At 38.5% G+C, this 26,935-nt stretch overlaps 1 protein-coding gene across 6 annotated transcripts in view; it reads left to right on the top strand.

Moving 5' to 3' along the window:
• The window catches only part of ADGRG6 (adhesion G protein-coupled receptor G6), a 109,812-nt gene that overhangs the window by 31,606 nt on the left and 51,271 nt on the right, over positions 1-26,935 (top strand). For 5 of the 6 annotated variants that reach the window (XM_041423938.1, XM_041423939.1, XM_041423940.1 and 2 more), the window contains exons 3-5: positions 10,644-10,985; positions 16,545-17,165; positions 21,695-21,763. In XM_041423938.1, the coding sequence (XP_041279872.1) occupies positions 10,644-10,985; positions 16,545-17,165; positions 21,695-21,763 (1,032 nt within the window). Of the gene's footprint in view, positions 1-10,643; positions 10,986-16,544; positions 17,166-21,694; positions 21,764-24,637; positions 24,722-26,935 lie in introns of all 6 variants that reach the window. The other variant, XM_041423943.1, reaches the window with a different exon arrangement.

Genomic DNA, 26,935 nt, shown 5'->3' with positions numbered 1-26,935 from the left:
ATCCAAGAATTTAATCCTAACAACTTCTTTAGTCTGTTTCCAATGTATGTGTAAAAGAAATGTGTGCATCTGTATGAGTGGAGCTTACCAAGATCACCTGTGTGTCATCATAACTTTATTTTAACCCATGTATGTGCAGTTTGGTGGGAACTCAAGCTCCTACAAACCACTCTTTCTCATTAAAAGATAGTCAGCTGTTTTCCCACTCATTTTTTGAACTACTTCCCAGAGAAGTGTGACATGTGTTTGCACAAGTGATACCTGAGGATGTATTTAGCCATACAGCTCTTCAGTTTGTGCAGACTGCTATTAAATCTAACTGCACTCATCGATTCACTACAGCTGAGGATGTGATCCTCATTGCAGCAATGCAGCAGCAGAACAGCTAGGAGCCAACAGCCAGATCTTCTGGCTGGAGCAGACAAAATTAAAACATTCTTGATCATTCCTCCTGTAAATCCTAGCATGATTCATGATGGAGAGTGAGATTGAAAAACATTAGGTTGCATGCAGCAACCTCACAAAAAAACTCCCACCTGTTCCCACCCTATCCCTTCCCTGACTTAATTTTCTTTTTTACAGTATGCTAGCTTATGTGCTTAATGCGCTCACCTGGAAAAAGGCCCAGTTAATGCCTTTTTAACCAGCGTATCTAAACTGAACTGTCAATACCTTTCTTTGTCCCAAACTTCTGCTACTTTGTGGAAAAAAAAGTCCAACTCAAGCCAAAACTAGCAAGTCAATTCTGTTATTTTTATAAGATTATCACAGGAATGCCAATGAAAATATTCTTAAGTTACAATGGGTGTAACACAGGATTTTCACATTACCCCCTCCCTCTGGGGGAAATCCATAACTTTGTCTACACTGTGAACTCCACTCATATGGGTCAGGGCTGATTTACCCAGTCAGTGTGTTTGTTTCCACTTCCATTTTCATTGGCACAAACCCAAACAACTAAGGGGAAACAGGCAGTGCAGGGCCCCCACCCTGGCTCTGAACGTATTTTCTTCTATTGTAGCTGGTTCCCTCAATTTCCCAGATCAATCAAAAGCTGCTGGAGTCACTGCTGTGATAAAGTCAGTTGCTGTCAGGGAGTAGGATATCTGCACTAGAGTGATCAAGAGGGGTCACAGTTTTTTTGCTGGCAATGATAACCCTACAGAAATAAATACCTACTAAATTCCAGCATAAAATGGGGCCTGGGGGCAACACAGAATATCTTGAAACACACTGAGTCTCTGATGGTCTCTGTATTGTGCTGGCATCCCACTCAAGAGCTTCAGCTCTTACCTTTCCAAGGCTATCCTAAAGTTTTAGAGATCCAGCACATAACAGATACTGATAATGTCGGTACTTGGATGACTCCTTTGAGGACTGGACAGGATGCTAATCTTGAGAAGTCAGTTCCCTGAAATGTCCTGTCCAAAGTGTCAACAGCCTGCATATGAATGGTACACCTTAAACCTGTGTAAAGTTCCAGTCCATCTGTGTGCCTAATGAAAAGATTAGCAATCAAGCTGTTGCTTACATATTCATTTATGAAAAAATAAATAACGTAATCTCTCTTGGCATAGGACGATGTTGCACAGTTGTGTCAAGGGGAAGTGCAAATCAGCTTCTGCTGATTTCTGGTTTTAGTGAAAAACCTGTTCTTGGATTTAGTAGTAACTGGTTACTGCCTATGTTCATGGTAAATGCTTCCCGAGTCAGTAATTTACTATTCTCATGTCTGCTTTTCTAATCTTAACCTGATTTGAAAATTAAGCTTTGCTCTTCCTGATTTTTTTGTTACATTATTACTGCTACTGACCTCAAGGGTATCCTGAAAGATAATTTTGATTATCATGTTAGAAACAGGATGTAATACCACCTGTTTCTCCCAGATTTCTGTGTAGTGTTGGAACATCAAAACTAATGAGAACTGCTCAATTGTCTCCTATCAAAGATACACAAGATAGAACCTTGTGCTCAGCCTCACATGGCTTTGTCTGCTCTCCCACAGTGCCATGGTCACATTCACTCCAGTAAATGGGATGTGCCCAGAGCTGCTCTCTGCCTCAGAGGCCATTTCATGCTGTGTTTCAAGCGCACACAGTTCCAAAAACTGGGGTACCTGCATCCAGGTTGCAAACTGGGAATGGCCTCTGACCTGTGATGGCTGCTCAGCCGTACCCGTACCCTGGAAGGGTTTGGAGAAGACCTGTCTGGGCTGGCCTTGAGCTGGAGCCGTAAGGGCAGGAGACTGGGATTGTGTCCACGACCAAGGTGGAGCTATTAATACTGTTCCTGGACAGTTGGTTAAGATTAATTTTAAACATAAGCCATGAGGTTTACAATTTCTTGCAGTTATGTCTCATTAATTTTTTTTATCTGGAGGGATTCAGAGATCCTCTTAGATAATTGAGAAGATGTCTGTGCACTGAGTTTTATCTTCCCTGCTTTGATAGTTTTCAGGTCAGAGTTCCACAGGCTGGCATTGTTATGTAAGAGAAAATATTGTCTTTTATCAGTTTTCAATTTGCCACATATAATTTCATTAATTAAGTGCTTTGTTCATGTCTTACGAAAGAGAGAAAATACTCAGTTCTAATTCCATGTGATGACAAATATAATTTGTTAATAAACTGATAAGCAATATGGGCTAGAGCAAGAGGAAGCAGAAATAATAAGTGAATTCATAGACAACAATTAAACTTTCATATAAGTCTCTATACTAGCCTGTAAGGAGATTTTTTTTTTCCTTACACTTATTATTCCTAGGTGTACCAGTCAGTTCATCCATTCAAAGCATATGTTGCAGGACATAATGCATCAGCAAATGATGATGCAAGGCAAGCTGATAGGACTGGCCAGGGCATAGTACACTCTTTGTCTCCTGGCTTCAGTGGCCAAAACCAAATTGTTGAATTATTTTGTGAGAGCACAATCTTGTCTTTCATTGAATTATAAAAGACTCTGCCAGGGTTATGTGCTATTTCCAGTCAGGAATATGGAGGCTTTAAATTCTTGCTGGGTACAAGGAGTACTGTGAAGATGAGGCAATGGGAATGATGCAGAATGACAGTCTGGACTGAGTTTTTAATATTGCTTAAAATAGTGATTCCTCAGAAATCAACCAAAAGAGTCACATTTGCAAATGAAGAATAACACAGATACAAAAGATTCTTGCTAACTGCAATTTTATTGTACTTTTGCTCAAAATACATCTGATTATGTGTTACAGAAGAATAATGTAAAGTTTCAGTCATATAAAGCTTATAAAATTTTATTTTATAAAATATGCTGGTTATATTACTGATGAGTCTATGCAGATGATTTCATAGAAAAACTTGTAATATTTATCCTGTTGGGAATTCTCTGTATTCTACAACTATTAATAATAATTATAAAATATTTAAGAATGTTTTAGAAAATTATTTAAATTTTACTGTGTTCCATTTTTTGATTACCCACACTACACTGCCTGGGATTTTTATGACCTGCAGTTTGACTGTTCAGTGTTTGGAGAAATTTAAAAAAACTCAAGGGTGAATTGAAATGTATTTCTCCACACCCAAACTGTCCAGCATCAAAGCCTGCTACTGATGCCTTTGCAATGTTGAAAGTTAGTGTAACACCTTACTAACAAAGGGTGGTGGGATGGGTTGGAGCCCTATGCAGAGGAATAATGCTTATATTTTTATGTGGGGAGTCCAGGGAATAAAAGGACATTTATAGGACGTTCATGGCTGACTTGGAATTAAACCTTACCTCTCCTGGTCTTTAGGCATAAAGTAATTTGGTAAGGAAATTCCAAGTCTGGAAGGAAGTATTTCATTGCAGTTTGGTGTAAAAAATCAACCTCCTTCTCCCACCAAATTCAATGTGCATTACTTAATTTCATGGAAACCACATTTCCATAAGCATCCTCTGTGTTTGAGAGTGGATCTCTCTCCCTGAATGGGTCTTTGCCAATGTTGGTCCAGTGGTTACTCCTTTCACTGAAAGGAAAAGAAAATGGTCAGACCTAGAAAGGATGGCACAGCCTTCCTCGCTGCTCGGGTCTGTGCTGTGCCTGCCATGTGGTTTTCAGACAGCAGCAGTTACGGAGTCGTGCTCTCCCATTCAGCCTTGAGGGGGCTGCAAGGCTGAAGACAGGACTGCAAAGCTTCAAATACAGAACTCAAAGACACCATTGTGCAGAAAATTACTTTAAACAGTTGTTGAATTTTAAGTCCATGCTTAAATTCAAAGCATATCTGTGAGGTTATAGTATTTGCTCAACACTTTTGGAAATTTAGAGCTGTTGTAGAAATGTTTTAGAAGCTTTAGAAATGTTGTAGAAATGCTGTAGAAATGCTAAATTAGATATTGTTCCATATGATGATTACAAAACCGGGGGTATCTGCATTTATACACAATCACAGTCAGATTTCCAAGCAGTAGACCTCAACCTGGTAACATTGTGAAGGGACAAACTTTTGTGCACATCAGAATGAATCTTACTTCCTTTCTGTTTATTACAGAGATAATCCTTTCTTTTATTTTTAAATCTGAATGTTTAAATAGAATTAGGATTGTCTGTTTATTTTGACACTTACGGTAGCTGCAAACATTAAATTAGGTGTGGTGCGTAGTAATTTTTATCAGCATAGTGTAGCAGAATAAAGATCTTTTTGAGAGATCATACAGCTTCTACAGTTTAGAAAGTAAATAAAGAAGCAAAAATAAAACTGCCCCATCTCCTCATTTGAACTTTCCCAGACTGAGCTCAATCAAAGTGTGGGTTGCCCAGAGAGCAGAGTACGTGGTTTGTTCTGCAGAGGCTCCAGAAGAGCACTAAACTTCCTGTTTTGCATTAACACTTTGAAAAGTTTTTATCTTGTTACTAGCTTAAATGTGACTAAGCAGAGCAGGGTATTACTTTATGTTCAGAGCAAATGATGGAACATTTCTTAATTAATATGCTCCCACTTTGCATATGGACATTTCTCTAGATCTACAGATTGCCTTTACATTCAAAATTATTTTTGAGGTGAAGATAAGCTACTGTCCAAGCCTATGCCATAGGATAGCTGTTTTTGGTTTGGTGTTTGTGTTTTGCTGGAATAACACGGGTTTGTTTGTTCTGTAGCCATTCCAGCCCACCCACATCTTGGTGGTTTGGCCCTTCCTTCTGCTTGTCTGCAGGTGTGCCCATTGCTGACCTCATTCACCCACCTATTTGCAGTCATAAATACATCTAACCTAATGTTTGGCCATATTTGTGTTGTGATATCCTTGAAATAGAAAAAACCCTGAACAATTAATTGCTTCTTACAAAGCAAAACTTTTTTCCACCCAATGTTCATCGAACTAGGTGGGTTTTTTTTTATGCTGTGACACGAAATGATTGTAAATTTTCTCTTTTATTTTGGGCATCACCACACACTTGCAAGTGCCTCTGCTGTGTCACCTGCCTGTGCTTTCTCAGTTTAAATGACCATCTTTGTTAGTACTGCCTTTTAAAATATATGTAAAGTGCTTAAAAAGTCTCAGATGTCAACATGAAAGCAAATTATGATTAATTCTGTACTCCTTTTTTATGTCTAAAGTGCTAGGCACTCTAGCTAAGATTTTCTGTGGTTTAGAATTGGCCTAATTCTGTCAAGCAGGGGAGATTTTGTTGTTCAGTTAAATATGACTAGAGTTAACATAAAATACTTGGGTTTTCTTTCTGAAAATTTAATTCCAGAGCTACATAGATTTATTTCAGGATATTTTCATATAAAAATTGTATCATCCACTGAGAGAAGTAGATTTAATTTTTATGCCAGAATGAAATCCAGAAGCATTCTGTTTTATGAGGGAATCTTTTAATGTATTTTTAAAAAATACTGGTAGTGTTAATACAACCCACCCCAGTTGTCATTGGTATCCTGTGCTACTACCTAAGCATGTGGAGTCATTTACACTAGTATCCAGTGGGAAACTGTGTGCTTCAGCTGTGAAAATGAAGTTCCTGTGCAAATCATAACTTAGATTGAAAAAAAACCTGGATAATGCATAAACTGCAAGTACGGGCTTTTTTTCCGCACAGTGATCTTGTTTTCATGTGATGTAACCTTCACAAAATTCGGGTCTTTGGGGCTGAAATAGATAGTGTTCCAAACTGGATTGCTTTTGTGCTCTTGTAAAATTTCTTGGCTAAACAAAATTTGTTGTCCAGAACTTCACCATAGTTGGATAAGTGCAGAAATGAAAGCAGGTGGAGAGGTCAAAACTCATGCCTGTGAAAGAAAATAAGGACAAAATACAGGTTTTAGGCGTAAACAATGACAATGGAGAGAAGTAGAGAAGTGTGAGAAATTAGAGGAAAATGTGAATATTAGCACAGATTTTGGAGGCAAATGCTGGAATTTGTTAGTCATTCAAGAAAAAAATTTGAAAAGAGATGTACATATGGGATAAGATTATATCAACACTGTTTCCTTCCCAAATCTGCAGTTAGGCATTATAGCTCTGTGTCTGGCTGTGGCTTTAGCTTCCCATAAATGACTCATGAAAGTCACTTTTGAAATTGTTTATATCCGTACTTACAGTTGTCTTGATGAGTTCATATGGTGGAATTCAGTGCTGGGACTCCACAGAGGCAAAATCAGTGGACAAAACAAGCTGGACAATTAATTTTGTTTCATAGGATATGAGGTTTGCATTCTTCAGATAATTGAACATGGTGTAGGAAAGACTAGGATAGGGTATTTTCTGCCTCACCCAAGTTAAAAGGTATATATGTAACATAGTCAGGAATAGTCAGGAAATAGTCAGGAATAGTCAGGAAACTCCTAGAAAAGAGGGAATGGTTTCATGGTTAGGAAAACTGGCAACTGTGAAAATGGGATTCTAGTGCTGCTTTTACTGATAAGTTCTTATTAAAAGTGGTCAAATTGCTTTGACCAAAATTTTCCATTGGGCAAAAAATACTCATTTTTGGATTTTCTACAGTGGGCCAGATGGTCAAAGTGCTCTCCCAGCTACGGTTTAAAGTCATTGGTAGTGTGCTTTGCACATATAAAACCCTGTACAAATATGAAGTAGTTAAGGAAAATCGGTAGTTTAATTTCGTTTGTGAGGAACCAAAAATCTGTGGAAAGTTTTTCCATTTTTGTCCATTATCTCCATGCCATGATAGGAAAAAGCCATTTCCCTTACAGTCTATTCCACTACTGAAGTCAATTAACACTTCTGAATCACTTAGATATCTTTGGTGAAAGCTCTAACTAGCTGCAGAGGAATTTGTTAATTTCCCTTTTCAGTTTAGTATTGAAGTATCACACTAAATACTTCAATATTCTTTACTATGGGAGCTAGGAATGTGATGCAGAAAAAAAAATTGGTTATGAAAACCATACTCCAGTGTATTCCCCTGATGGAAACAAATGAATTGCCCAGTGAAGCTTTCAGTTTAGGAAATGTTGAAAATAAGTCCTTGATTTCTCTATTTGAAAGGGGTGTTCATTTTGGTTTGGGAAAGAATGGAGGGGGAGAAAGAGAAAGTCCTTTATTGTATAAAATATATTTAGACGGTGAATTTCCTTTGTTCTGTGGTGGTGAAAAATTACTTGACAGGCAGATTGTGGATATGTGGGGCTCCTAACCAGGAATATCATAGCTAAATTTGTTCCCATTAAAATCAATAAATTATCTTGGATTGCTTCTAGAAATGTTTGTGGTGTGTATTGCAACAAGTATTCATTCTCCACAGTTCAGAACTGCTCTGGGCCAATGGGATTGCAAAATATCTGTCAACTTTGGCTGACAGCCTAACGTTGCCACAGCAATTTTTCTCTTTAATGAGTAAAATAGGTGATGTTTATAGAAAAATAACTGTCTCATGAGAAGCTGTGCAAAACGTTCCATTTAAAACCATTCTGTTTATATATAGTTTTGTTGTTTGTTTTCTTTTCTTTTTACTTACTACTGTGGACATTTACATGAAAACAGGATATTTCTCCTTCAAATTGCAGTCATGGACAGAATAGCTACTATACCAAAATGGAGCCAACCCACTTAAAACAAAAACCCAACCATTTTACTTACCAAATCTGTTTCTTCTGTGCATGCAAAGTTTTGAGCACTTATTTTCCTACCTAAATTTAGTGGCTGGGGTTTTTTGCATTAGTTCTGTAAAATCAACAAAACAATATGGATGTAATATAGTAAGAATAAATTTCTGCAAAGATTAAATTATTAAAAAATCATAAATAACATTTATGTTTTAATATTTACAGTGACATCCGGGATAAGAATATTTTTTGTTATATGTACTGGTTTTTCTTCTTGCGCAGCCCAGAAACAATGATAAATACTCAAGAGAGAGAGATAAATAGAAAAGCTGAGTCCTGTTTTTGGTTGCTGATGATCAATAGAATTAATGAACACAAAGAAGATCAGAGTTCTCTCTGATGGACAAATTTATCTTTCCAGTCTCAGGTTGAGTGTAATGTTCTACCAATTAGGTACATAGACTTTTACTGACAAGTAGCATATTTTCTCTGTTTTGGCAATGTCTTATAATGCCCTTAAGATTACTCTAGGTGTCCTGGGATGACCCAGTGTACATTAACACAAGTGTACATTAACCAGTGTACATTAACACCCATGTTCCTGTATGTATTTACATCACTTAACACCTTAGTCCCTGGCTTCAGGTCCGTCTGAGTGCCCAAGGAAACTTCTTAGCTGCCCAGAGAGCTCTGTGTCATTTGTTTCTCTGGCAGCAATAAGGAGAGTGAGTGAGGTGTGCTGCCAAATCCCCAGCCTGTAAGCCCTCATCCTGGCAATCAGGATCCTGGATCACAGAGCCTTCCAGCTGGAGACAGCTCTGGCCGGAGCGGTCTTACGGGGGCTCTGCCCTCAAGGGGCTCACTTGCCCTGGACTGGGAGACTGCCTGCAGTGACTTGTGGCACAGAGCATGCTTTTCCTGCTCCTCCTCCTCTCAGTCTAAGGTGCTTCTCTGAAAGCTTATACCTATTTGCCAAATCCACTGGATGAAGCTGTCATCTGTTTGCACAAGTGCAGGATTTACAGTCACTAATAAGTAAATATTCCCTCTCGGGTTAATAAATGAAACACCAGGATTGCAGTGCCAGTGAGCATAGTCCTCTGACTGTAAAGATTTACAGGGAAATTAAAAATGGGCAGGCTTTTGTTTGTACTACACAGATTAAGTTTTCAAATTCCAGGAGCACCACTGGTTCCCAAAGCTACCTGCAAATCTTTCAGACAATATTTTTTTCTCACTTGAACAAAGAAGTCCCTGAGCTTTCCTAGTGTAACCAGCCTGCATTTGGCTCTGAGAGCCCAAACAGTCTCTTTACCTCATTTGGGCCATATGAATTCGTGCTTTGCAAATAAAAATTATAAAAACGGTGTAAAATATACCTCTAAATTCTAACTGCAGATGTAAACTGCATTTTTGGCATGCAACTTCACAGAGTCAGGGTCCATTTGTTCAAACACCATTTAAATGTGACTGAAAAATATAAGGATCCTGTCTGGAAAGAAACATCAAGGGCTCTTTGGAGGAATTAGTTGCATTTATTCCTATTTTATAACTGTTCTGTATGTAATTTATACTCAGCAACTTTTTAGGTTGTTTTAGTTTGGGGCAACTAATAATGCTTGTTTTTTCATCCTTGTAGGATTTGACACAGGATTTGTGGCTTGGTGAAATGTCTGCAAAGTTGTTCAGCATAAATGGGCCGGCCAGTTAGTTTCTTTGGTTATCTCTCAGTGATATTCAGTTCCCACCTATTTTGTTCAGTGCTGCTTTGGCAAAGTGTTACAGATTTCAGCAGCAGGCAGTTCACAGTAATTGTATCATATAATACACTAAGTAAATATGTGATAAATGAGCAAATGTTAACCAAACAAGAAATGCAACCCTGGGCACTAACTGGGCTTGAAATTCTCATGGGTAAACACAGCAGGTGAGCAAAGGAGTATGACAAATAGGGTAAGAATTTCGTAAAGCCTGACTGCCGCAAATATGTCAATGGAGCTGAGTCAGCATGGGAAGGACACAGTAATTTGCTGTTGATTCAAAAGCCAGTAGCTCACTGCTACCCTTCTGGGTGATGTGGAATGCATCAGCTGGAAATGCAGATGACTAACCTTCAGGGACTGCTGCTTCTGCTGCTCTTCAGCCCAACTCTTGTGCTGCTCCTTTCCAGGGACACTTCTCTGGAAACAACAACATGTCATAGAGCTGTTGGGATAACCTACAGTCAGACCAGCAACCAAAAAGATGTGAATTATACCGTCATCTTTTTAGAAGTTGCAGTTTTACAATTTGCCTTTCTGAATTGAAAAACATTGCTTTCATTTTGCCTTCATCAGGCCAATATACATAATAAATATATATATGTATCATGTGCACAAATTATTGTTTAGCAATATAATTTGTATTTCTTTGCTGTAGGATTTCTTACATAAAATATGCTTTTCCTATGCTGTTCCTCCAACATTTTCCCCAGTACAACAAGGTCTTTTTCTGCCTTTCTTCCTCCCATCTCTATTTTTCTGTGTAGACATACATTTAGTTCTTGTGTTGATGGTTACTTTACTCCTAAATTGCGTCTCTGCCTGACCTCCGGCTTTTCTCTGTTTTCATTGTCAGCTCATGGATGCTATGACTGTAGGACTGTGCTAACTGACCCCTCTGGAGTTTTCACTTCGCCATGCTTCCCCAGTGACTATCCCAACAGCCAAGCGTGCAAGTGGATCATCCGAGCACCTCATGGATTTATCATACAGCTAACATTTATTGATTTCGACATTGAAGAAGCTCCGGGCTGCATTTATGATTCACTGACATTAGACAATGGAGAAAGCCCAATGAACCTTTGTGGCATCACTGCCAAAGGATTATCCTATAATTCTATTGGAAATGAAATGATTGTGTCATTTAAAAGCGACTTCAGTATCCAAAAGAAAGGTTTTAATGCCAGCTATGTACGAAGTAAGTAAGTCCAAAGCATTTCATCCCATTATAGCTGCTATAAGGAAATGTCCTATAAGGATTAGAATGGCACTTCCCAAAGAAATCAAGTCCTCCATAAGAGAATTAATGGGTGAGGCTGCACTTTACAGGGTCAACTTGTATCTTTTATTAGCTAATTTATTTTTCTTTGGATCAAAATTATTTTATTCCAGGACATGACAAGAAGTGCGTTAGAAAAACTTTTCACATCCAAAGATTTTAGGGCTAACAATTCTCTCCCTGCCAATTTATGCTGGAGGATTTGGAAGCAAGATAGATGTTTTTCAGGTCAGCACACCTGCAGAGGGACATAGAAACCTAAAGGAGAGCATGAGAGGCAACTTAGTTGAGCTAGAAAGATCAGCTTGGACCTCTGGCCCAGTGTAACTCCCAGCAGTGGGGAGAAGTTTGTGCAGAAAGCAGAATTTCTCAGAGTTCACCCAGCCTCTGGAACAAACTCCCAGGGATGAGCCAACGTTGCAAAATGGCTACCTGTCATCCCAGTTCCTTGACCTTTCTTTCCCTTCCCTAAATATGTAACAATGGTTTTAAAGGTTTAAAAAGACACTCATGCTTTTTTCCCTAGAAGATAAGCATACAAATAATGCCTGATTGGACCATTAATTATAATTAATTAGAGAGTAAATTAGATAGTAAAGGACAGTGAGGTAACGAAGGGCATTTGGACAGTCACTGCCAGGCCCTATGCATGGCTCACTGTTCAGGATCGTGGTTTCCAGTTGCATGCTCTCAGTAGACTTTCTTTTTGTAGTGGTTGCACACCTTAAACTGAGCACTAGTATTGTATTTAGCCTTCACATTATTGTAGCAGAGTTATGTTCTGCAGGTTGGCTGGCTGTAAAAACAGAGCAGGGAAGTTTGGCAGTTCTCTCTTCAGTCATAAGCACATCTTTCTCATGATTATTTTAAAATATTTATTACACATTTCCTCCATATTAAAATAATTAAGATAGTAAATCCCAGGAATCATAAGACAAAAGTAGGCATGATTATGTCATCAAAATCTGTGTGCAGTCCTGAAAAGAAAAAGGTAACATCACAGAGAAGCTAAAAACACTTCTCTCTACTGAGAGTCCTTTCATGCTGACAAAATAATGTAGTAATAATTGTAGGATCATGTTTTCTTATGAAAGTCAAAGCAAATTTTCTGAAAGGCTTCTCTGTTTGAAATTAACAAAACTCTTGCTGTATTGTAAGAAGCTGTAAAATCAAGTGGATCATAAAAAATCATATGCAGTCAGATTATGCAAAATATTTAATATTTTAATGTTTAAGTATCACTGTAAGAGATTAATTACAAGTGGAATTAAAAGATTCAATATTGACCTCAGCTGTGTTTAATAAGGAGAGGAAAGGTAGGCAGAGAACCCTTTGTGTATGTATACCTAGAGTAATGTATTGTAATGGAAGCAAGACTATTATCTCGAAATTGAGTAGTACCTTATGCTCATGGATAGCACCATCAAAATTAAATAGTCTTGGAAGAAAGCCTTTTATATATTGAAAGAGAAGGCTGTTCTCCAGTGCGAGTAAAAGTATCGAAGACCTTCACCAGTGACTTACATTTAGTATTTCATAAATATATTATTTCAGAAGCTCTTTGTTAAGGTTTGCTGTTAAGCACCTAGGTTGAGACTGGCTTCATCTGGTTTCATTACTCTAAATGTGTGACTTTCACCCGACATCTTGATTTTGACTGTGGATGCTGGGAGAGCCATCTGAATTCTTCTAGGGCGAATTATAACTATATTCTACTTATTGCTCACAGTTGTGCAATTGTATTACTTTCAGAACATAGTTACAAAGATCATAGTGAAACTTAACCTGGAAATGGATACAGAAAAGCATCTGGGAAAAGGGATCATAATGTACTGCTTTCCTTTCAAATTGTAAATGCATGTGGAAAATAGCACATCAGTGTGCATGCCCACTGAAATGACAATGCATTCACATGGCAAATGCCTGTACTATGCTCTGCTGTTCTTGCAAAGAGTTTCCAAAGCCATCCAAAAGATTGGACACCACTTCACATCATGTGAAAAATTGCACACCCCCTCACTTCACATGAAGTTTCAAAGCTTGTAGTTTAAACTGACACCATCTTTAACTACTAAAAATGTGACACCACAGCAAAAGCATTAATTTCTCTCAGAACTAGGGGAATGCTGTTATATTTTTTTCCATTTCTAAGAAATTATATTTTATATATAATAATAAAATTAATTTGTTCCACTTTGAATTTCAGAAAGTAATGCAAAATTGGAAAGTAAAAGGCCATTCAAAGACACGCAATTTCCTATCTAGAAGTGAAGTTTAAAAAGACATTAGTGATACAAACATCCTAATATGCAGTATGTACACAAGACAAAATACATATGGGGAAAGACAGACGTAAGAGAGTGAGTTGTGGGAGGAAGTTAGTTGGGGAATAGAACAGCTTTTGTGTGACTGCTCAGTTTTATGTAAGTTTCAAACTGAGTTTTGCAGTCCTGTTGTCCACATCAAATTGGCCACCCACACAAATGTTTGTTTCCTGCCTGCCACCTCCTGCAACACACCAATAACAGATGGACAGGCCATATCCTCAGCTTCAGTAAACCAATATAGCTTTGCCAGTCTTAGGGGAATTATGTCAATTTACACCAGCTGAAGAGATGTTATGGTAAATAATTTCCTAGTAACACTTAACTGTAAGTAATAATTCCACCAGTAAGTAGAAGTCAGTCACTAAAAGGGGAGGAAGGAGAGACAACAGACCTGTGTTAGTACCAAAATGCTTGAGGCAATTTAGCATACAGTTAGGCAGGACTCCAGTAGCCTGGATTAAAAGCAGAGCTCACTGAGGTAGTAACAAAACAGCTCCAAACATACTTTGTGTGTGGACACTTGCAGACCTCATTAAGGTTTGACGCATTTCTTCCAGCCTCAGAGACAGGGAAGATGAAAGCCGGGGAGCTAGAAACAGCAGAAGGCGCCCCTTAAGCACTAAACTGTACTGAAAAGCCCATCAGCTGGCAGGCGATGAGTGTTCACTGCAAGGGATTATAAAATAAAGCCTAAGGACTCCTGGCTTGCTTATGCATGAAGGGGTTTATGAGATGTGAGACAGCGAGATGCAAGTAAGGTAAATGTTTGTACGTTGTTTGTAAGAAAATGTGTCAAAAAACCCCATGCCCATTGTAATCCAGTTATCACAGGACAGTCTGAGCTGAAAGGGACCCAGAAGAATCATCAAGGCCAGTTATGGTGCGAATGACCCATACAGGGATCAAACCCACAACCCTGGCATTATTCACACCATCCTCTAACCAGCTGAGATAATCTCAGAATCTTCCTGAGAGAAAAAATTTAACATCATTCTGAAAGTATTTTGAAACACCTCAATGAGTATTCCAAGAATATATGTATATTCTTCGTCAGAGAATAACCAGTCTCTCTGATACTAACATTGAAATTCATCGGTGTGATGACTGAGTGTGCAACAGCAACCAGGAAAGAGATCTGCACTTAATATTGATGGCAGGATTCAGTTTTTTCCATGTGGACAAAATACTTGTCAGTTTTGTCTTTTCAGTGTATGGGGAAGCAGTGGTTAAATCTGTACGATGAATACAGCAAAACTGAGTAGACTTCTTCAGTACGGGAGCAAAGTCCTTCCCATTTATTTCACTTTCTGTACTGTTTGAATGTGACGAGGTGGTCCATAACTTTTCTGACCACCTGGTCTGGATAGTGCTCATATGAATAAGCTTTCTTCCTTTTCGAGTCTTGAATCCTTACGCTTCTTCTGGAACACTTTCCATGTTACGTAAAGGAGCTTACAGTATAATTAACCCGCTAAAAAAATGCCCCTGTTTTCAATGGAGAGTTGAACGCATTTTCTATCTATAAAATTGTTACAGCATGCTTTTTCCCTTGGGAAGAAAAATAAATCTATGAAGTAAATCCAGTAACTATAAAAGCCCAGTATTTTTCTCTCTTCCCTCCTATTATGCAGTTGCTGGGTTGGCAGATAATGTGCAATGCTTTATGTTATTTTACTACGTAATTTATTGGTCAAATTATATTCTTGTGTATATCCAAATATGGTAGTTTGGAGCTCAGAGTCTTTGCAAGCAGCTGGCAAAGGGAATTTGCAGTACCACAGACAACACAGAATCCTTATACACCATGTATCTGTGTCTCTTCCTGGGTATGGCGTGACAGTCACCCTTCCCTCATGTCTCTCACTCTCGTCTTTGAAAGGGTTTTATTTCAATCTGAGAAGAGAATAGGTGTAGTAATTAGTATAAGTGTTGTGACATCACTGATAAATCCCAGCAGAGACTGGGAATTAACTGCTGTGGCAGTTATTCTTCATGTTCTGCAAGAAACAGTTTCACATCCAGTGTATAAAATGTGAAAATGTGTAAGATGTAGCAGACATTTGTGGGAGATACGGGTCTGAGGCAGAACGGAGGAGCCAGAAGTAAAACTGAGGGCTGTTGCAATCTGTACCAGACACCTTTGCATGTCTGGTAGCTGGAAACTTTTCTGTGGAGAAATTTGCTGTAAGAATTGTCCTGTCATAAATGTGACAATAAAACTGACCATATTGACATTCTCGTTTGAAAAATAATGTTCTCTGAAATACAGTGAACAGAATTTTCATTCATGTACTCATGGAGAAAAAGTATGTGTCATGTGATACTTTCTCATTTAGTGGTTGTCATTTTGCCCATGCAAATGACTATACTCAACAACAATTAAAGAAATTCTGCCTAAATACCCTTACAGCAATATATAAATTGCTGAAGGACTAGAAATTTCTAGATACTTGTGCGAAGTCCAAAACTGCTGACCCAACTGTTAGTAAATAGGGAACAGCTTGGATAGAAATATTCATGAGCACACAACTGCAGTCAGTATTCGACCAGAAAGCTTCTGGGGACAAAATGAGAAGATGCCTAATGCTGTGAAGAAATACCCATTAGTTGAATTCAGCAACAAAAGGCTTCACTTTGCCAAGGAATGTAATGGGGCCTTTCTTCTATTGGGATATTTAAAAGAAGAAGGCCCAAACTTCACTGGTGTAATGCAGTCATGTAGACAAGTAATTAAAATAATATATCTTAAAAGCACATCATACTGTGTTTTTTAGATAACTGGTTTATTCCATTGCTTAATGCACCCTTACTAGATGAATGAGAAATAATTTTTATTAAGTGAGGTGAAGCAGAGTTGGAGGTCAGTAGGTAATATATCCTAATATTGCTCTTAACACAACTTAGGGGGTTGTTAGCTGGGTGTCACACAGCATTCTCTGTGCCATTGAAAGGGTCGCTGCATATTTTCAGCTGAGTTCACTCCCAAGATAAATTCCCCTTGGTGTGTTCTCCAAGTATATTACAGTGATAAAAACGGCCTTATTAATGTTTGATTTCATGAATGTTTAACCCCTGCTGCCAGTTGCCTCTATTTCTATATGATGAATTTTTTTTTTTTTTTGATAGTTTACATATCTGCTCTTGGTTCTAGTTGCCGTGTCTCTGAGGAATCAGAAAGTCGTCATTCCCCAGGTTCCTGACATTGATGCTGTGTCTGTGGCAGAGACCGTCTCAGTGCCAGAGCTTAGACAGTTTACACTGTGCTTTGAAGCAACCAAGGGCAACAGCGATGACAACGATGACTGGAAGGTTTTCTCCTACACTGATGCATTGTTGAGAGAGCTCTTCAGCTTTGGGAAGACCACAAAAGGCCATTTTCTGTCCATCTTAGGCACACAGTGCATCCTTAAAAATGCATTGCCCCGAAATGCAGAGTTTTTCACAGGAACCTTTCAACAGGTGTGTGTTGTATGGGACAGCTTCTCAGGCACTATAGGTATATATGCCAAAAACACCTATCATGTGGTGGACTGTCCAGAGATCTTTGACAAAGTTATCCCTGGAAATGGGAGGCTGGTGCTGGGCTCTAACAGCAATGAAGTGAGCTCTCTAAATGGGGACATTTACAACTTCCGCCTCTGGAATTTCACCATGAATGCGCAAACACTGGCCAACCTCAGCTGCGATGTGAAAGGAAACATTGTAGACTGGGAAAATGAATTCTGGAGTATTCCAACTTCAGCGCTGAAAGCAGAAAACAATTTGAGTTGTGGTGAGTATGCCTTGCCAAAACTTTTTTGCTTATTCCCCCCTCCACAATTCTGTATTGTGCTGAACATACCACATATCAAGGTAGAAAAAAATGAGAGAATTCCCATGAAAGAAAAATAGCAAGGTGTTACCTTTATTAGAGTTTAGCTCAACTCTTACTATAAGCAGAGGATTTGAAAGGCTGTGGAGTTGATTCCTTAAAGGAAAAGGACAAGTCCCCTAAGTTTGTTGAGTTGCTGCTTGAAATGATCTGCAGATCAAAGATTTCCTAAACACTCTGGCTCATACAAAAGGGGAATAATGACAAGTACCTATTAGCCTCAAATAAGATTATGGGGTCTCTGGAGAAAAAAATGTATGTTAGCTAATTAATTACTAAATGATTTTGTACCCGCCCTTTGGCCCTTTCATTAGCCTGAGGACCCCATGCTAGCCTCATGCTGTACATGCAGAGCCAGCAAAAGCAGTGACAAAAGCAGTGCATAGGAGACAGGAAACTAGACTAAAATATTAAATTAGAAGAGGTGGACAGAAAAGAAGAGTTTGAGATAAAAATCATAAGTTTTTTTCCTCATGGTGATGTATTATCAGTCTTTTTTTTTAACTGGTACTTACTGAAGGTGTTTTTTTCCTGTAGATACTGCAGAAGATAAATTTCAATACATTTACCAACCTATTCTCATTTTATGGCTCAGACACTTGATTCACATAAATGTCCTAGAGTATTTTTGTATATTTGACAGAGCATCTGTCAGCATTCTGAGAATCCTTAGTTTAGAAGAGAAGGTGCCATCACTAAGGAATGCTAGTTTCTGTATCTAATAGTTCTTGAGGGATTAAGAGGGCTAAAAAAGCTGCTTTGCTTGCTTTATTTTACTCATATCAGAGTGTGGGATACTCATTCACAGCTAGAACTACCGAGAAAGATCTCAATATGCCTCTGCTAAAAAAAATTAAGCAGTACCTATATGAAACAACAAGCAACAGGTACCTTTGCCTTTCTACCAGAACAAAGAAAAGGCTGATCTGACCATGAGTGACAAACAGAAACATTTTTGCTGGACACAACAAGTTGTTTCTATTTCATTGGTAGAAACTAATATGATAGAGAATAACTTCCCAGAAAATCATGCTCTTCTTACTCTGTTACACCATGATGTCTACCATAGCACTTTTACCAGACAACCTATCTCTGTAAAAGCTGCAATCTCATTTAATTTTGACTGGAGTAGGAGTCTTGTTCTTCTCTCTGCTGAAGACGTACAATCCTAAGACACAAATACAATATCACAGCTGTGATATTATAGATAGAATTTTTTCATTCCACAACTTTATTCCCTGGGATGTGAGTTATCAGTAGTTTTCCTGCAGCAGAACATCGTTTTAGAAAAATATATTAGTGTTCCTGCTTTAGGCCCAGTATCTATTCAAGTAATTTAAAATGTATCTACATATAAACATTTTTGTTGCCTCTAAATAAGCCTATGAGGAAACTGACTCACTAGCCAGTCTTTTTCTTTCCTTGACATGAAATCATCCTCTGTGATACAGACTTTCCTGAGCCATAGTATTCCTAAAAGAAAATTCTGGGTGCAGTGCCATTTCAAAGATCATTACTAATCCCAGAGATTAAATTGTTAGAATTGTCTTCCCTTCCTCCTCTCAAGTAAAAGCCTTCTTTGTAAAATCAGCCTTCAGCAGGAGAGTTGATGAGTCAGGCTATCAACCATGAATAAACCACTGACATCGGGGAGCTGACTCTGATTAGGCTTCATTTAATAGCAGTGAAAGGATTTATGCAGAAAAGAGTTTTTCACACAGTTCCAATAATGCTACACCAGGAAGGGGCCTGTAACTTAAAAAAAAAAGCAAACGAAGCATTTAGTAGTGATCTCAACATATCTTTGCCTGAACAGTGCTTACATTTTCAAGGGGTATTATTTTTATAGTTTCTCAGACAAAGCTTTTACAAGTAGATTTATGGGGCATAAAACACCATCAAATTGTTTCAGATAATCTTTTAATAGTTTTACCTTTTATTAGTTTATTCCTTAGACTAATGTTTTCACAGCTGTGCAGTTGTGGTGGGGTGTTTGCATAAGACTTGACAGAATTCGGTTTTTATTGCCATACCTTTGTGCAGATTGCATGTAAAGGTATGCATGCACAGCCTAGGTATCCAGACTTATTTTAAAACAAGTAACTTAAGTAATGATAGAAGTATGGCTATTGCCCACCAGTTCAGAGTTCAATGCAGGAAAACTGAGGAGCATTTAATCAACTTCTGGTTCTGATTCTGAAGCCTGCACTGGCTACAGCTCTAGCAAGATATGATCTTCTCATTTTAAGGGTAACTTGGCCACATTTCTGTCCATGCCTGCAATTGATTTTTTTCATGTGCATTTAATGAATTCTTCATTCCCAAAGGCCAAAGGAATTCTTAATTTCACTCTCAGATTTAATTCAGTGTGGGATGTGTCTGCCTTAGGCAGCTGGCCAATGTTTCAGGCTAAGATAATTGCCCTCAGTGCTGTTTATGAATAGTGGAATCAGAAAGGCTATTCCACAGGTCAGTGCATCTCATGCTGGAAAAGATGTCTCAGTGAAGTCAAAGCTCTTTTGCTGTAGGAGTGTCTGTTCCTCTCCACTGACTATAAAGTCTAGCATGACAAGCAGATACGGATGTCTGAGTTTTAGACATTTGAAGTGAGATGTATCACACAATGTGTCTGTAATAGAGGTTCATGGGGTCACAAGTCCTGTCAGCAAACCTGCCCCAGAATGGGCTCCTGTCTTCATGGGTCCACAGGTCCTGCCAGGAGTCTTCTCCAGTGCCAGTTTTCCATGGGGTAACAGCCTCCTTCAGGCATCCACCTGCTCCAGCATGGGGTCCTCCACAGGATGCAGGTGGATCTCTGCTCCACCATGGACCTCCATGGCTGTGGAGGCACAGCTGCTTCCCCACGGTCTGCAGCCTGTGCTGCAGGGGAATCTGTGTTCAGGCACCTGGAGCACCTCCTGCCCCTGCTTCCTCACTGGCCTTGGTGTCTGTGGGATTTTGCTCTCACACATTCTCACTCCTCTCTTGGCTGCAATTGCTGCTGTGCAGTAACTTTTTCCCCTTTTAAAATCCATTATCCCAGAGACACTACCATTGTTGCTTACAGGCTCAGCCCTGGCCAACGCATCCATCTTGGAGCTGGCTGGCATTGGCTCCACTGGACAGAGGGAAAGCTTCTGTGAGAGGCTTCTCAGAGAACTGCCCCTGTAATCCCCTTGCTGCCAAACACTTGCCATGCAAGTGTCTCAATGCAAGTCTTCTGACTTAAATGTCAGAATATATATTGACTCAATGCAATAGTCTTCTGACTTAAGTGTTTTGTAAATTTGGATTTGATGCAGGGGGTAGTACACTTACCTAGAACATCCTTCCTGGAGTTCATAAGAATTGTACTAATAAAGTGAATTTGCCTCTATCTCTTAATCCATTAAAAAAATCAGTGAAATGTAATATTTGTTGAGGATCATTTAATATTTGTTTTAATTACACCTTATATTTGTTGGCAACACGTGTAGTGGTATCTGTGTCATTATACAATTTCTGTGTCAAAGCTCCATGCTTCATTTGTTCTTGCATCACAGGAAATATTTTCTTAGCTATCTTTACAAGCCGATGGGTGGTGGCTATTTAATTTTATGGACGGATAGTGTGTTTCATGAGAGGACCTCATTGAGTCAATACGATTCTGAAGTGGCAAAGCAAAAGCCAAAAGGGCAAAACTCCTAGTGGGTTCACATTTTGCCAGAGCTCTATGGTCCCATTGTGTTCAGCACAGTGTGCAAAGGCAGCCATATCTGCAGCTGAACCTCTGGGATACGTGAAGTGTAATTAACACAGTTGCACCATTTCTTTTTCTGTAGGCATTCTTAGGTGCCTTGGTTTTGTCTCCAGATCATCAAAGTGTAATGCTTGTTGTTACGAATAATTCTGTAGAGGTACAGACTTATAACATTATCTGTTTATAAGTCATGCATACCAGCATATTAATCACACCCTTGCCCTGGGCAGAGGAGCAAGTTTAATCACCTTTTATCTGGTTGGTGTCTGTCCCAGGCAGATTACTCACAAGTGTGTGCTGGGTAGCCTGTGCTGCAGCAGCAGAGCCTGGTCACTCCTCCAAGGCACACATTGTTATGAAAATCACATAAATCCTGTGGCTATACTGACCCTTTGCTTAAGCCCATTTCACAGAGTGCACACAAGCTGCATTCCTGTAGTGTGATGTTATTCAGTGAAAGCTAAGAAAACCGCGGGAGGATACGTGAGTGACTCTAACTTGCAAGTCAGCAGGGTTTTCAAGGATCCCTGAGCTGCAACAGACACTGAAACTTGGAAGTCTTATAGGCAAATGGCAGTGTCGGTTTTGCCACTGAGAGAAATTAGGAAGAGGAATATGTCACTGCACGATATACTGTGTTTTAGGCCCAGTAACTAACCCTTTCTAAATTATTTGATTTCTCCTTTTAAAGGCTCATATCTAATCCCCTCTTCTTCAATTGAACCAACCAGTTGTGCAAACCTGGGAAGCCTTTGCCAAGGTAAGAAACCCAGATCCTTTTCGCAGTTTCATCTTCGGAAAATGTTTATTTGCCTCAGAGTTTTATTCCATTTCTTTTTTATTATCATTTATACAAGGGTGAGCGGCAATAAAAAATAGCAAGGAAAGGAATTCTTTAGTCTCATCAAGTATGTGGGTGTCCTGTTTGTACAATATGTGGAAAAATGTGATCACTCCCTTGATAATATATTTTCCAAATATTCTCAGTTATATCAAAGCTGAATTAACTGACTGCTTTAATTTCTTTCTCCACCTCTTTTCCTCCTGGGCATTTTCACAGTAAAATATTAACCAGTAAAAGTAGTAGGTAGATCTGTAAAAAAAAAAAAAATAGAACAGATGTAAATAAAGGAACTAGCTTTTATTCATGTTTTTTTTTTTCAATAAGATATTTTGAGGCTAGATACTTTGAGATTAGCAGGTAAAAAATAATTACCATCAAACTGCAAAATTCAGCAGCTTTTAGAGAAAGAAACACATGCTATGGCACTTAATGAAGGATTAATAATGTAAAAATCACCACATACAAAAATTCATTAAGTGTTTTTAAAGGTCAGCTCAGTTGAATGCAAGGAATAGGTGAACCCTGCAGATTTCCGTGTCACATGAATCAAGGGGCATGCAAGGATGGTTAATTTGTATTGTTCTGCTCAGATGCTGAAGTTCTATAAAAAGTGCTTGACATGAGCAACATTAACCCATTTCCATGATGCCTTCATGAACCCCAGCCTTACAATGTGTTGGCATGCTATGTTAAACTTTAATTACAGCAGCAACTGCACCAAAACTTTGTAACCTCTTTCCAGCTGAATGGTGGAAGAAAGAGACAGGAGAAAATAAAATATAAGAGGAAAACAAGAAGTCTCAGAACTCTTTCAAAACCAATATTTTTAAGTAAATCAGAATTAGCTTAAAAATAAAAGGGAAAATGCCCTCTACTTGGAAAGCCAGTAAGAGATCTATGTCAGTTTTCAGTGCACTTTTCCCAGATTTTCCTGAGGTAAATTTGGTTCAGGTTCTTGGAGCATATTGTACTGGTCTCCGTGGGGAAAATGAAATGCCATTACTGTCCATAATCAGATTTTAAACAGTAATTTTCAGGCATCATATTCACAAAGCAGAGTACGATCTAAATACTGCAACTCAAATAATTTGGGTAAATGAGGCATCCACAATTATTCAATATTAGTCTTTTTATATGTAAAGGGTATCACTGTACAAATATCTTTGTCCATTCTTTTGGGAGATCTCTGAGTGTTTTCGTCCATTAAAATGGCATGGTATGGAAGGGAGAAAATACCTTTCATAACATCGGTGAATATGGCTAGAGAAATGGACACATTCTCAGCTGAACAAGCGTGCTTTTCTAAAAACCTCATCCTTTGTCCCAGCTTTATTAACTTGTCTGGTAGATATTGCCTCTGATAAAAGATGCTGCCTTTCAAACTTGCCTTCGTAACTTCTTAGACCATCAATAAAGACATCAATAAAGACAATGAGTATTTTCATGAAGGTAATACTCTTTCTTTCTCTAAAAGTATTTGGTAAAGTGTCCCTTGTGTTCAGTTTGTCACTTTGGAAGAAGATGCCAGATCAGATTTATCCTGCTCAGCACCATCATAATTATTGTCATAATAATGAAAATCATGAAAATATGTCTGTCTGTTTCTGTCAATACCACAGACTTTGTCTAAACTGAGAGGCCAGTTTGCATGCCTTTATTTGTTGGGAGTTGTACAATAACAACAGTAAAATGGTTTGGGGATGCCAGGTTATGTCAGCTATGTCTGATGAAAGAACTGATTTCTCCATTATAGTTAGTAAATATTTCTGTTCATTAGATGCCTCCTTTAGAAGCATTGGCTGTAAGACACAATGTGTAAGAAGCCTTGTAAATTATTCCTCAGACCATATAGCTCTGAAGTTTCATGGAAGAGCTTTTTTATATTTCAAGGTGTCACTGCTTGATACCTTGCTTAACTACTTAAACTTCCTAGGTTGATTTTTCCAAAATCATCCAAAGCCATGTAATGCAGGGAGATTTTACCATACCAACCTTCAGATTTTAAATAAGGGTTTTCAGGAAAAAAATCTATTAGTGAATGGATTTGCATTCCCTGGGAGTTACTGAACAAAGCTAAATTATTTTCCAAACCATTATTTGAAAATTTAATGTCATGATCTTTGAATTCTTCTAGCACATATACCCTCCCAGTCCCTCATGGGGGAAATATGCAATTTTGGCTCCTCCTCCTAATTTTGAAAAGTGTTCAGCTGATTTTGTGGAATGACTCCTGTTGGTGTCAGTGGGAACAGTACAGCTGAGTTTCTACAGAAAGCTTTCAAAACAGGTATTTTACTTCACCTGTTCCAAGCCTGATCTCAATTCTCTTCATTGTTTTGAGTTCAGTGGAGTTAATTGAATCCTTACATGAGTGTTTCAGTTTCTTATTTTTTTGTCATATTCAGTCTTTGAGGAGGGGCAAAGATTATTTTCACAAGCAGCATTCTAAGTGCATTCATCTTAGAACTTCCCCATTTTCTGTTCTTCACACAACCAAGGCTCTCATGAGAGGATTTTGAGTTTATGAAAGGAGAGCAGGACTGATCCTGCAAAATTTACACTGGCAAAATTCTCACTGAAGTGAGTGCAAGGGAGGATTGCAGGATTGGGGCCTCAGTTCATATCTTTTCATCACTTTGTACAGACAAAAAATAATGTGTTTTTTTAACATTTATGGCATTGTGTGTAGATGGTTTCATTTTACATTGTCATGCATTGTTCCCATTTTGTCTTACCTTATTAACATTCATATTTCATTCAAGTTCACCTCTTTCTCATCTTTATTACCAGCTACTGTAAATGCTACTACTCCTACACCACCCACTGTCACCACTAACATGCCCGATACTAATAGAAACGATAAGCCAAACAATGGTAAGAAATCCTGTGTTACATTTTTCCTTGTACTGTGTCTAAAGCAAATTTGTTGTATTTTAAGGTGTGTTTTTCCTACCATCATAATGTCAAGGGTCACATCTCAGTTCTGTTCTCATTTGCACTGAAAAAATCAGGATTAAATCTCTGGACCATGTCAGAATGATGTAAATGAGAACAGAACCAAATTGAGTGTTTATGTGTTTATTTGTTTTGTTTTCCTGGCTCTTCTGTGAAAGGGACTAACTTTGTGTCTCCATTGCATTTAACAATGCAAAGAGCAAGGGAAGGGAGAGGGTTGTTTGGAAAGGGTCTGAAAAGAGCCATGCTGTTGAAGGGTTTCAAGGCTGCAGGTTGTCAGATGTTGTGTAGCTCCTGCTTGTGCAGCCAGGGTGGTAGTAGGCTTGGATTGTCCGTTCCTCACTAGTTCCTCGCCGTTCCTCAGGCGCAGGAGCCAAGTGGAACCATTCCTATGGAGCAAAGCCACTTCCACTGAGTCAACAGAAATCTTTCCACTGACTTAAAGAAGAGTTGGATCGGACTTTACTAAGGAAAATGTTGACAGTATCAGATATCGTTTACTTTTCATTTAGGAAGATTAAGGGAAAAAATAAGGTAGTAAATGAACCTATTATTAGCAAAGGAATTAAGCCAGGATTTCTTTTGAGGCTTTCTCAAATTCTGTGATATCACTGTCTCCTAAAGACTGAGCATCATTTTGTGAAGTGCTGCTAAAATATTTATTAGTTTGTTAAAGTTGGTTGTTAAACACAGAGACAGATTTTGCCAACTTTAATCACAGGCTTAAATGTATATTTTTTTTAAGATTTATTTTTTCAGTGTACTCCACAGAAATAAATTAGAATCTGGGTGGGGTTGGTAGTTTGGTTTTTAGGTTGCTTTTTTTTGGTTGGGTGTTTTTTTTCCCCCAATCCATCAGTTGTTACTGTAGGATTTAAAACTCTTGGAGTATTTTTTCTCTTGGCAGATATTTATTGTACACTGGTGATCAGGCAGTACAGTGCATAATGTGAAAGAATTTCTCTGAATCCAGACTGTTTGGTTTTAATAAGCTGTAGAAGTAAAATAAATTATTGAACATTTCTTCCAAGTAGTGTTTGCTTCTTTTTTGGTGGAGCCACTTACAAATGTCCACCATAAGCAGTTAACTCTGGGTTTTTTTAATGACAGAATGAACTAAATCTTATTAATATTAGTATGATAAAAAATGGACAAATAAGTCCTTTCTCTAGCTTTAAAAGTCCCAAGAAACAGTAGAAAGACTATGAAAATAAGCCAAGTTCACTTATGGCAGAAGCAAATTAAACTTTCACTCAGCTAATGGGCATAATTTTCCACTCTTGGTAAGTTGATTTTTAGACCAAGAACAGAGAGTCAAGTTACATATATTTTCTTTAATCCATTAACTATGTGGCTTGCTACACACAGACCTGCAGGAGTTCAGACTTCCTGCTACAGTTATCTTCAGAATGAAGAGAAATTCACCTGAATTTTCCCATTCACGACCACAGTGGCAGCAAGAATCTAAGATAGAAGGGATCAAAACAATAGGAATTATCTCAACCCCAATTATTTGGCCAGTGAAGCAAAGGCCCCTGCATTTCAGTAAAAATTCAGCAGATGATAATCCAGAGAGAAAAAACCCATACAGCTTGTTCCTTCCAACTTTGTCCACACCAGCTTCTTCTGAGGAGACCAGCAACAAAACCTTGTCTGCTTATACAGAAAACATCAACCTAGATTATACTGTAGTGAATCAGTTGCCAAACAAAAATATTTTTAATTATTCTAGAAGTCCATTCCATGGTACTTCTGGTGCAGCAGATGCAGTTACAGAGCCGCCTGCGAATGCAGCAGTTCCTCTTCTTCACAGCAGAAATCCCAGTGCAGAGCTAGCAAGGACTTTGGCAAGTAGGCTCCATCTTTCTGACTCTGAGCCATCGTTCCACTCTCCCGTTAGCAGCAGCAGCACTGCTTACGAACACAAAAAAGAAACTCTGTGGATTTCATCCTCCAACAGCGACACAAACAATTTCATGCATACAAGCAATGTCTTGGAGTCTGTGAGCTGGCGGAATGAGCCTGTATTTCATCATCGTATCACCTCTGATATTCAGGAAGACAGACATAATTTTCTTTCTAGCTTGTCTGTACCACCTACAGATGAGAAGCCACCATTCCAAAAAAGTAGGT

The sequence above is a fragment of the Onychostruthus taczanowskii genome, unplaced genomic scaffold (assembly GCF_017590055.1).
Source record: "Onychostruthus taczanowskii isolate IOZ18803 unplaced genomic scaffold, ASM1759005v1 scaffold8, whole genome shotgun sequence".
Classification (NCBI taxonomy): Eukaryota; Metazoa; Chordata; class Aves; order Passeriformes; family Passeridae; genus Onychostruthus; species Onychostruthus taczanowskii.
This window is presented reverse-complemented; position numbering and strand designations above follow the sequence as displayed.